This window comes from Vollenhovia emeryi, unplaced genomic scaffold, assembly GCF_000949405.1.
Source record: "Vollenhovia emeryi isolate VEMERY1.0 unplaced genomic scaffold, V.emery_V1.0 DF939168.1, whole genome shotgun sequence".
NCBI classification, from domain to species: Eukaryota; Metazoa; Arthropoda; class Insecta; order Hymenoptera; family Formicidae; genus Vollenhovia; species Vollenhovia emeryi.
This window is the reverse complement of record NW_011967198.1, coordinates 127,290-139,566: the sequence shown is the minus strand read 5'-3', so window position 1 is coordinate 139,566 and position 12,277 is coordinate 127,290. Positions and strand designations below refer to the sequence as shown.

The 12,277-nt window shown below is 44.1% G+C and overlaps 1 protein-coding gene across 1 annotated transcript in view; it reads left to right on the top strand.

Moving 5' to 3' along the window:
• Positions 1 to 12,277, top strand: part of LOC105564092 — a 197,080-nt gene that overhangs the window by 138,091 nt on the left and 46,712 nt on the right. The window contains exons 3-4 of the mRNA XM_012016206.1: positions 10,324 to 10,637; positions 11,159 to 11,338. Coding sequence (XP_011871596.1) covers positions 10,324 to 10,637; positions 11,159 to 11,338 — 494 coding nt within the window. The remainder of the gene's footprint in view (positions 1 to 10,323; positions 10,638 to 11,158; positions 11,339 to 12,277) is intronic.

Below are 12,277 nucleotides of genomic sequence, written 5' to 3'. Positions count from 1 at the left end.
GGGGATTATCACCAAGAAACTGTGCAATTACATATGTGTATATATAGAAAAATGAATATTGAATGAACATAAATTAAAGTTGCTATTTAATGCACGACGTGAGAGAGATTCATCCAATCGAAAGATTAATTCACACTCTCGATCTTGGGACAAAATCAATTTTCTCGGAATTTATCAATAATGCCTCATAAACTAATAATCCGAGATGAGCCATTTTTATCTCGCTAGAAGCGTTGAAATCTTAGCTTTCCAACGAGACCAGGATCATCTTCCTACGATTTTTCTGTGCGAAGTTATTGACGATTATATCGACTCGTATCCTCATTCAGCAGCAGCAGACGGCGCGTATATGCGGCGTCTCGCGCGGCGATGTTTACTACCAAGCAGGTGTTCCTCGTATGTTTTTATTCCAGTGTTTTGGGGACGTAGTACGCTCGCGTACTACTTGCGTAAAAATCGCGCGGCCTTCTTTCATGAATGGTGCGCGCGCGCCCGATTTTTAAAACGATATAACTCGGCGAAAAATCGACGTAGCGAGATGAACCGAAAACCAATCTTTTTCGTTTCGCATACCGCAGATGTCTACGCTGAATATGTATGCCCTTATCAATGATATCATGCTGTGCTCTGACTTATTGTTCGTTCGATTAGTCAGATTAATAGAACACTGCCGGTCTGTACACAAAAGCCACACAATTCGTATATTACACAGATGTTTTCATGAATTGACAATTCTAGGAGCAAAAAGTGCGAAAAGTGCAGAATTACTCCAGCAATCTCCTTAATTGAAAATCGCCCTGCCGCTATGATTCGGCCCGAATGCAGAGAAGTTAATATATCACACCTCGAAAATATTTCTCGATCGATTATTTCTAATAACGCCAATTATGATTCGCTTCGAAATTCGTAGTCTAATCATGCGCGTTTATTTCAGCAATATTCAACGGCAACGTTCGCCCACCGCATCATTTATATTTCCCGTGAGCGAAATTATTCGGGCGGTTTCTCGTCACCAATCGCTTTGTTTGATGTATGCTAATTGCCGTTTCCGATAAACTTCGCCGACAAACAGGCGGCCGCGGCGGTTCTAGGTCCGCGCTGCTCGCAATACGTGCCATTCGTCTCCGCCAATCGACGACGTGCCGGTCGGTTACGCGTTCGATAATCACTCGTTTCCCGAGGAATCTAGGCGAGCGAATGTTCATTTCCTTCCTAGACGGAGAGCACGGTTGCTCCGTAAACCCCCTTTTCGTTACCCACCACTGGGGCAGTGGTGGTTACTCTCAATTTTGGGCATTCGAAATGCCCCATTTCCGGAGGAACGTTGCCCGCGCCATCCATTTGCCGGTTCATCGATAAGGGTGAAAACGGATCGATATCGAGAGCGTATCGCACTTTACGAAACCGAGCGCGACGGTAAATTGACTGCGGCAGACGGAAGTTGCAAATTCCGATAAGTGAAAATCTTCCTGGACACTTTTGCAACGGGAAAAAGAATGCCCTTAACATGCGCAACGACAGATCCGAGTAACTGGATCGTGGTAGAGTTATGTAGATCGACGAACAGCGTCCTAGATAATGTTAGAGGGAAACAACCCTACGAAATATTTTTTAGAGCAATTTCGAATCTGGGACGCAGACAAATGTATTGTACGCTGAAGTGTTAAATTGCGACATTCGCCATAATTAACTATCATGATTGCAATTTGATATCACGGCGCGATATATTCACGCAATTGCAAATACATTGCGTGTCAAGATATTAAATTGCAAAATTCGACATAATTAAATAATTCCTACGCAATCATAAACCAGATGCCCAATTAATTAACGTTAATTCAATATGCTCGGTACGGTAATCCGTGCGAACGAAATTAACGGCCGAATCTACATGTTTAATAAATTTGACTTCATAATAGAAGTACGATGTCCTAATTGGCTCTTCACTCAATGCGCCCAATGAAGCGTACAAATATTAACTAGCCTCGCCTATTTATTCACAAGATGTTTCGAGGGTGTTCTAAAGTATAGCTCGGATTTCTAAAGATTTAGAATTTTATCCAAGATCTCCACATTTTAAAGATCACCCATCGAAAAGCCCCCGATGGCGGGGCAGGATCCGGGAACTATTCTCGGGAAAATCTTTTCTCCTTATGATCTTTTCTCCCTCTCTCCCAGGGCGTATAAGATACTCGCGTGTAATGCTAAGAGTGCAACTCCGAGCCACGCGGTGCACAAAACTGACCGTGTCGCGCGAAACAACAGCCACGGCGGAATTGGGTTATCCACTTTGCAGGAACACGTTCCGCCTGCTCGCGCGTCTCACACATCCGCGGGAGAGAAGAGCTCTCTCGTGCAGGTGCGGACGCCGGGGACACGCGCGGCGCGTTAGGGGAAATGCGAAGGATGATGCAGTGCGAGGCGCAGTTGCACGCGCGATGCACAGACGGCTCGCGGTTGCGCCAAGTTAAGACCGGCTTGTTAGGAAAGTTGTATCAAGTTGGATCGTGCTACCCACGAAGAGACTTCGCTCGAGAGCCTCTCCTAAACACATCGCCCTCTCCCTCCCTCTCAATCTCTCACCCCCCCCCCCCACGTTCGACCGGAGCCGAAATCCTCCGTAACGTCACCCGTATTCGCCCTCCAACCCTTTGACCGTGCCGACCTTCGTATGCACCTGTGTGAAACTTGCATATGTATGCATGCGGGTACAAGTGTATAGAGCGCGTATAGTAGATTTACCCGTATTATTACCCGTAACAGTTTGGCAGAAATGGAGAGCCCCGTGGTGCCTCATTAAGTTCGCAAGGGACAAGCCGATCCACTCTGCCTGAAGTAGCTCTAGCTCCTTATAAACTAAGAACTAGCTTAGAGTAGTTCTTAATTGATTAAGAAATGTGAGGAAGAGGCAGAGACAGAGAGAGAGGGGGAGAGAGAGAGAGAGAGAGAGAGAGAGAGAGAGAGAGAGAGAGAGAACTAAGATTATATGGCTTCTGTAAAACGGTTTAGTCATTCGTCTAAAAGTAGCGCGTTAGAACATCTCTTTAAAAGAGTTTTGATATCGTAATTAGAGTGCAAATCAAATTTATTATTCAAAGACGTAAAACGGAGTGAACGTGTGACTTTTTGAAATGTTCCTTTCTTATTAAACTTAACGGATTAAGCGTATCCCGCTGTATTTAGAACTTGCCTGTATACGAAAATTCTGTCATGATTTATTGGCCACACCGCTAGGCATAAATTTCTTTCGCCGCGTACTATATCAGCGCCATGTAAAAGCTTCTTCGACTTTATCGCCGTGAAATTGTACGAAAACTAGGCCATCTGTTTACAGCGTAAAACACGGTTTTATTGGACATCAAGCGAGAAACGCTCTGACGTTTTTCGTAATTTCTTCAGGTAGCGAGAAAACATTAATATTTTAAGCATTGACCGTTCAAACCTTATGTTTTATGCAAGAAACTCGCATTACACACACACATACACGCACAAACATGCGCGCGCACACATATTAATATTGTATTATATTAACAGCATGATACATGAAACATAATGTGATTTAGTGGAACGTATTATAGCGTAGTAAATTACTCATCGTACATCAAGTAGTTTACTACAGATTAGATCAGACACAAGACAAAATGGGATAATCGCATTGCACGAAAGTAACTGAGTATAGTCTCGTAAAAGGCGGCCCTTTGTATACGTGTTGTACCAAGAAAATTTACTGGCATTATTACCTATTTTGGCAACAGTGCCAAAAGATAGGCCTCGCGGTGCTCTATTAAATTCCTCGAAGATGAAGCGACGCGTTCCTTCTGCTTTCTTCTTCATAGCACAATGGATAGGGGCATGCCTGCCAGAGTATACAAAATGTCAGACGGATCGATAGTTATAGCAGTTTTCAATCTGATGGATATGAAACATTTTAATACAAAATTTTCGATCAATAAATAACTTTCGGGCTTTAAACGTTTCTATTACGAAGCGCTAATTTCCTTTCTTCATAGAATTATGACAAAAAACTCTTTAAATATTGCAGATTAAGCGACAATAAAACAAAAATTCTTCGCCGTGCAAATTCCTATTTTGCAAAATTTCTGAAAGCAAGTAAGATGGACAGTGAAATAATAAAAGATAACTGGAAAAGGGTCTCGGGGTAAAGAATCGATAAAAAAAATTCGGTTGGCGATACAAAGGTTGAAGTATCCCGCATTCAATGAAGACGGCAGCGATAATGTAAAGACTGAAAGTAGGACCGTTAGCGTAATTTTATTGCCGGGGCAAAAACGTGTCAATTTAGTACTACAGTAATACCGCGTAACACAGATATATTTGGGTTATCAAGTCATAGTCACCCAAGTAATGTCGGATCGTGCGGCGGAAATGTAGGAACATCGATAGTAATAAAAGTTTTTTTTTTATCGATAGCGCTAGTTCTCTCGTAAGCTGTACATAAAGGGATACTTGGATATAAAGTGAAAGAGCGAGGTGAGAAAAAGTCTGCAAAAAGATAACCGAGCAGTTAAAATAGAGGGATATTAACTCGAGACGCGGTACAAAGCCTTGAGGAAAATATAACAGAATTATGCTAGTGCAGTATCTAATGAAATAGTACTGCGATAATTAGCGGTGTAAAGTTTAATTATACGTCTGCGTGAACGTTAACTCAGACGCAGAAACGTACCGTTGATATAAAGTGTGGCTATAATCTTAAACAATAGTGATAAAATTTTCTCTCGGTAATACTAATTCTATATAGAACGAAGAAATATACCGAGAAAGAGAGCAGATCTTTTGAATGATAATAATCGTGCAAGTGAAATAAAATCCGCGGGATATTAAGGTCTGCTATGGAAAGTGGGGCGCAGATACTAAAGAATAGCGGTTGGAAAATGTATCACAGTAGTTAAGTCATGAAGACGATGACTCGCGTGGCTTAATCGGCACAACGGAAACGTATGAAACGCTCATCGCTTGAAACAGGTACGGCGTTGGTGGTAAAAGTTCTCCATTGACAATATTTCTCCCCAGGTGCACGCAAACGGACATTCAAGCGATTAAGGAACGGGGCGCTCCCGAAAAGATAATATAATCGCGCGGATAAAATAAAATCCTAGATATATTAGAATGTGTCGAGGAAGACGGAACAGAGGAGAGCAGGGATCTGCAGCGATGGGAACTGCAGTATCGCACGTTCTTAAGACCCGCCCCGCACTCTTATAATTTTCTCACGCTCGATGGACCGCTCGAACATCGAGAACGGGAGTTTCGCGGATCGAATTTCGAATACAGCAACCTCTCTCACGCCGTCACTATTCCGGCTCGGAATCTCCTCGTGACCTAGGTCGGCCGCGATCGCCGCCTCTCTCGGCTCCTTCGCGGGGAAGTTGAAAAGTTGTTTCAGACGCCAATTCCGGGGAAGATGAAGACGAACAAAGAACCGCCGGCGGAGGAGGCAGAGCGTCTTCCTACTCGGATTTTCATCCAGTCTGGAGTATAATCCGGACTTTCCAGCTCCTCCGCCGTAGGAACTGGAAACATTTACAGCCAGCCGGCACGAAACTCGTTGCCCCTCTGCCGCGCGCGACTATCAATCCAACTTCCACCCCTGCCATCGTCCGCCGCGAATTTATCAATCTCGATGTCGACGCGCGCGCGTCCATTCTTCAGCCGCCGAAATGAACGACTTCGTCTCCCCGACGCGATCGCGTGCAATTTGTCAAATCACGCTTGTTTGCTCTAAGCACTTTCCCGAACTTGCGGAAACGGATAAGTTCAGCAAGGAGCGGAGCCCCGGCTCGTCGCCGTCGCCGTCGGCGCGTTCTTCGGTCGCGGCACTAATTAAAGGTCGCGTATTGTCACGAGGCGAGCTTTGTTCGCATTTCAATTACGGCCCGGTCGATTTCGCTGAATGAAGCGCCACGAGCCAATCCGAAAGCCACCCTTAGCCGACATTGTTCTTATCCCTCTTGTTCATCAGGAATTCGAACCGTTTTAAGACGCGGCCTTTGATATAGTACCGGCATGAAAATTGAATACTGTGCGGAAAGCGCGGAGATGCTCGTTTAAATCAAGACGAACGTCCTCGGAAAAACCGATTATCGTGTTTCATCCGATTCTTCGTGCGCACTCCTTCGAAATATAATCGAGAAATACATCGAAGGACCTTACAATCAAGGACTGTTAAAAGACCTTCCTCCGAACACGCTATTGAATTTTCCAATTCTTTTCAGACAAATGTCTCTGCTAAATAAATAGAAATTTGTGCCTCGTGCATCGGATAGGAAAATGTAATGGCATTTTCGTCGCTTTAATGTTACAATTATCGCGAAAGAAAGCGGCTCGTCGCCCCGCCAATTCTTTGACAGGGTGAATTATGACGATCATTAGGTGGATTGATTTCACCGTCTAGAAGTTTAAATTTAGCGACGTTGAATTTCGCGAATTGAACCGCGGGCCCATTCGCGTTCGTCGTGTCGTCAATCTTCGTTCCGAGCTCCTCCAACCCCCGTTCCTACCGCTCGAATATGTCGCAGGGTTGTCGGATATATAAAAAAAGAAGGAAAGAAAGAAATCTCTCGGGCGAATAGCAGAGGTGCGTGGCTCCGATAGGTTGATCGAATCGAATTTCTTATTTATTCCGGAGAGAACTTTCGCGCGAAATCGCGATGTTTGTATTGACGACAAAATTTGCCACCGCTATTTCCATAAAGTATCTCTCAATGATCGGATTCTTATTGAATAGCGCTTCGACGGAACAACGGAAAATTCGCGTATACGGAGGAAATCGTCGGTACTCATTGTCAGTTATGATAAAACATTCGCGGTTGATCACGGAACACGATCGACAACGAATCGCGAATCGTACCGTCGCACACACTTTACATGCCGAGTGTCATAAACATGGATTAATCTACGATAGATTAGGGCTGAGGACGTTAACCTGCCGCTATTTCCAACTTTGAAGGAAGAGAAGGGAAGACGGGGCTTGAATTTTACATCTATTTTTGTCTCTTGCCGCCGGTATACTTTTTCTTTTCACGCAATTCACGAAATGTAATATAAGGCAGACATCAGCGAAGATTTTCCTGAACAATGATCATTAATATAAGGCCGCGCAATGAACGAAGTGCCCGTTAAAAAAAGGCGACCTCGCCGCCGGGAACGAGCGAAATTAATAAAACGCCACTGTTTGCGAATGTAATTTGCGGGATAGAATCAACGTCTGTTTAAGTCCTGATGAAATTACCGACCGGTTAGAGACAGATGGAGCTTCAAAGGGACGAGGATAATATTCATTCATAAATTCTGTCTGCCCGAGGCAAGCGAGAGCAAGGCGGAAGGGAAGACGCCGCAAGACAGACGGGGATCAGATTGGAGCGGTGAGGAAAGCGGGTCAATACTAATTAATCTAATTAACGAGGCCAATTTAAGCCGCGAGTCGACTTTAATGACTTTTTCACCTTACTCTCGTGAGTATAACACTCTGGCCAAGTCTGTGGGATTAATTCAGGAGTGCGTTGTACAAAAAATTATTCAGATTTTACATCAGAGAGAACGTATGCAAAACCGAAGACAGAAAGCTTTCGCTCTCATTTGAATAAAGACAATTCGAATCATCATAATGAAGTAGAAAACGTTAATAAGACAACACTGGCTGTGTCAAGTATCGCAAAAAATTTTGTCGCCAGAAACCAACCTCGTATGTATTCGATAACACAATGTGCAGAACGAGGGGGAATCCGCTGATCTAAAATCTTGTACACCAATACCCACTAATGCCCAGCGAGCATTACTTTATCTTATTACCTTATTTTATCTTTATAATGCCCCAGCAAGGTTTAAACTAATGCCCAAAAAATGCCTAGTGATGCCCAGAATAATTCTTATTCTCCTCTATCGAATTAAAAAAGATTGACTTACTGTGTTGAGACAAGAGTAACTTATATAAATGTAAGCTTATACATATATTCTTGCGTTTAGAATAAATTTTCCGAGGAGGAAACCGCTGACCAAAATCTTGTACACTAATGCCCAGTGAGCATTACTTTATCTTATTATCTTATTTTACCTTATTTGTCTTGTTTTGTCTTATTGTATCTTTATAATGCCCCAACAAGGCCTAATGTCCAAACTAATGCCCAAAAAATGCCTAGTAATGCCCAGTAATGCCGCAAATCTACTGTACACCACAATGCCCTCAGCGATTTCCCCCCACGGTGCAGAACTTGTACTCGTAGAAATTTCTCTTATATATCAATACTTTTTTATATATCGCGAATTTAGTCGATGATCGAATTTCAATTCTTTTTGCGACGTAGCGATATATATGATCGACAATTTTCGGCGAAACTACGGCGAAACAGCGAAACCTGTTTCGTGTTCTGCGTAAAGTCTGCTAACGCACGCAGTCCATATCCCTCGCGGTTTCCACTAATTTCGTAACTAATTACGTCTCCTTCGAACTCGACGGGACCAGTGCGGCGCGCACTGCCGGCACGGGAACTATTTCGATCCCTTTGAAAGCTACGTTTCGGTTTTGTTCGCACGAATGGAATGAGAAACCGCATCGCGTAACATTTTGGCGAATAACCGGACGCAATAAAAACACGGCGGGCTGCTATACAGCATGTTTTGGAAAGTTTGCTCAGCATTTCACGACGATTATCCTTTGACAAATCCGAAATTAATTTTCTGTTTGCTGAAATATACAGGAAACTTCATAAATGGGAGATTAATCGGAAATCTAATTAATTGCATTGCAATTGATAAGAAACCGTAAATAGAAATTAATTGATTAAAATGCTTGCTTTCTGCCAAACGTGAATTTTTAACGTTTATCCTATTTCAGATGCGACGGTGTCGCAAAAAAGCACCTAAGTTTCCCCGGGAATTACGACACGTGGTGTTTAATTGCGCCGGGTGTTTCGTCGATTCCTGATTAAAATTCCGCGAGTCCCCGGTAAAAAGGGCTCGAGGAAAAGAAGCGAATGGATGGTACGGCGGTAAAAGCTGCACGTGTAACGGTACAATACCGGCCGCAATTCCGTCTGAAGCGGCGTTAGTTTTTCAGCGGCGCGGGACACCCGGGCCGCCGTTTATTCGCCATCGATCGATTGTTAAATCGTGCGTGACGATGAATGCCGGTCCAAAGGGGGGAGGGGGGTAAACCGACGAGACACGGGGTGAAGCACGTCAGAGAAGATTGTCCAAGGGATTTTTCAGGATTGCGTTGTGGACGCGCGCGAGCACGAGCGTGGGATCGATGTGTGTGCATATGCGTGCGCATAAGCGCGCGTGTGTGCATGCACGGAGTGGTCTCTGTTGGGATGGCGCATTATTTCCGGAGCAGCGGACGACGTGTCTCGAGCGGTGATATTAATTGACTATAAATTCAATGCTCTCATCCTCTCCCCCCCACGGCGTTAATTCGGCTATCTCGAGAGCGGCTTCCGCCGTCCGCGGCTACTCGCGGCGAAAGCAACGAGTCCGCCGCTAACGAAGCGCCTTAAGCGCGCGCTACTTAACGCGGCCGGAGCAACGAAAACAGGACGACGAACGGTTTCCGGGATACTTGGCAAGGGTAATTGATCGTTAAACGCATTTGCATCACGGCGCGGTCGTTGTTTCGCCGCCAGTTGGATAACGATTATGCGACAGTATAATCGTCGCGTCTCGCAACATGAGAAACGCCGCCTCGGGCGCTTTTCAAATGAATATGTAATTCATCTGAAATGTATATACGTGTAATACACCCAGCAGCGATGCGCAATAACTCTCTTTTTCCTTCTTAATAGCCATCGGAAATTGCGTGCTAAAAATTAGCACACGATACTGTTTCTCCTACCGGATTGCTTACGAGTACCAATCAGGATTTAGCCTCAAGTCACCTGACCTAAAACTCTGCACCCGTATTGGTTCTCGTAAGCAAACCAGTAGGAAAAATAGTATCGCGTGCCGTTGGCTTTAGACAAAGTTATTAGGCGCCCTCTTAATCATTGTACCGTACTGAATCTAACATCAAGAAGATTTCTATTGTTTGAAAGTTGTTTACTAGAGCGCCCATTGCTTCTACGCAGGAAACAACTTTTTAAAAGTCTTTCTGGCTAGATTCAGTACAGTATACGCTATAAATCTAAGTATGTCACTTATACGTGTGCGTGTAAAAAAATAAATAACACGCTTATTGTTAGATTTGCAGTCTGATTGATGAGGATGCCTGGTAATATTGTCTAAGGCTGTATATCGAATTTGTATAGCTATATCGTAAGTAACTTGAACGACTTGTTGTAATAAAGGCCCAATTGTGTCTTGTTGCAGGTCGAACGCACGACTCAACTTACACTCTGTATAGATTAGGCGAGAGACTGTCTACGGGCGCCAGGTTATACGTGGAAACCGGAAGAGCCGACGGATTGGACGCGGACGGGGACTCGCCCAACAGCCTTCACTCGTTCACGGGTCCCCCGATTCCTCAAGGCGAAGGCACGAGCGTGACTCGGGCCTTTTTGGACGGCAATCATACTCTAATTAGCATTATGGCGCGCATCAATCCCAGCCCCGATTGGTTCGTAGGCGTGGATTCCTTCCAGTTGTGCGTCGAGGGCAATTGGGTCGATACCGTTACCGTAGAGGTAATTACGTTCGGCAATAATGCGCATGAAACTCAATGTGTCAACGCGACCGAAATTCCTCTCGTGAAAGAGAAAATGGAAATAGATGCGGAAAATGTCCGGCGCAACGTAGCCGTACTTTTTTTTTTAACACACCGTTGATAATCGTCGCGCAGATTTATCTTGGTGAATTTATTGTACGTGACTCGAAGTCTTCAAAGTGTACAATAATTGCAAGAGATTACTTTTGCGTTGTACACCCACACTCGCTTATTCAATTAGTCGGTTATGATTATTTAAATAAAGTACCTTTCAGACAATCATTACGGTCATACGATGCTACGAAATGCGAGATAGAAAATGTAAATCGCGCTCGAATCCGCCCCGGAAAGTCAGATGTCTGGGCATCGCTGGTCGCGAAATATAATTTATGCGTCTATCTCCGCGAATATCGCTGCGCGCCGCTGTCATCCCGCTAAAATCCGCGAACGCTCGGAAAATGCGTCCGTTTAAACCACCTTCCGCCATTCCTTTTTCAACAGCTCGACCCGCTGGATGGGGGCACGGATAACGGCTTCACATTCACGGCTGCCAACTGGCCGACGCAGCCCCAAGGAATCGCTTACAGGATCACATCCCGATATCCGGCACATCCCGCGGGAAGCTTCTATTATCCGAATCTACCTCGTCTACCGCCGATAGCTACCCTCACATTCACCAAGGTACATATCTCATATCCCCGTACACGCGCGATCCTTTATTTTCTCCGCATTAATTTATCGTGCGAAATAATAAATTGATTAACTCGGCGGAAATGGAATTTTTATATAAATCAGCCTTTGCGCAATTAATTATCTTGAAACGGCGGAGAAATCGGGATTTTTTTCTACTCGCGTGTAGAACAATGAAAAGTTAATAAGATAAATGGATCTCGTATGAATTACTTTAAAACGCTTTTGTTTTTCGAGGAATTAGGAACAAATTACACGACTGGCTTTTAGTGGCTCGATATTATCTCGTCTTCTTTTATGCATTTAATGCCTCGATTTCACGAGAGCTCTTTTGTCGTCTGATAAAATAGCCGCACAGCGGCAGCCCGTTGAAAGAACATTGAGCTTCGATAATAGCCATTAATTTATTTCCCCGGTATTGATACGCTGCGCAATAAATGCCCTGACAATATCAGTTTCAGCATAAAACTGATTAATTGCATTCGCTGTTTAAACAATCTAATAATTCTTCTTGTACGAGACGGCCCGATAATATGGTCTCGATAATGCGAGGCCGGACATTGCTTTATTGTGCCAATTTTCATATATCGAGCACGAGGCGTACAATATTGAAATTATATATTTCCGCTGATCTTCGTGAACGGGACAAGTAGTCCAAACACATTTTAAATATTTATCCGGAATAATTATATATCGCTGTCGTTTCTCTCGATATTTCGCGACGGGTGAATTTGTTTCCTAATACGATCGCTGAATTATTTTAACCTGCACCCCTTTCCTTATTGCTGACATTAAATACATTTTCGACGCGCAAGAAGGGTGGCTCGACTCAGCGCAAATATTTGTTTTCCGAAGCCATGCGAACAGGTTCGCCCTCCTTCATCTTTGCGTTCCTGCAAACATCGAAGCTATCTAAGCGAAACTATCTTC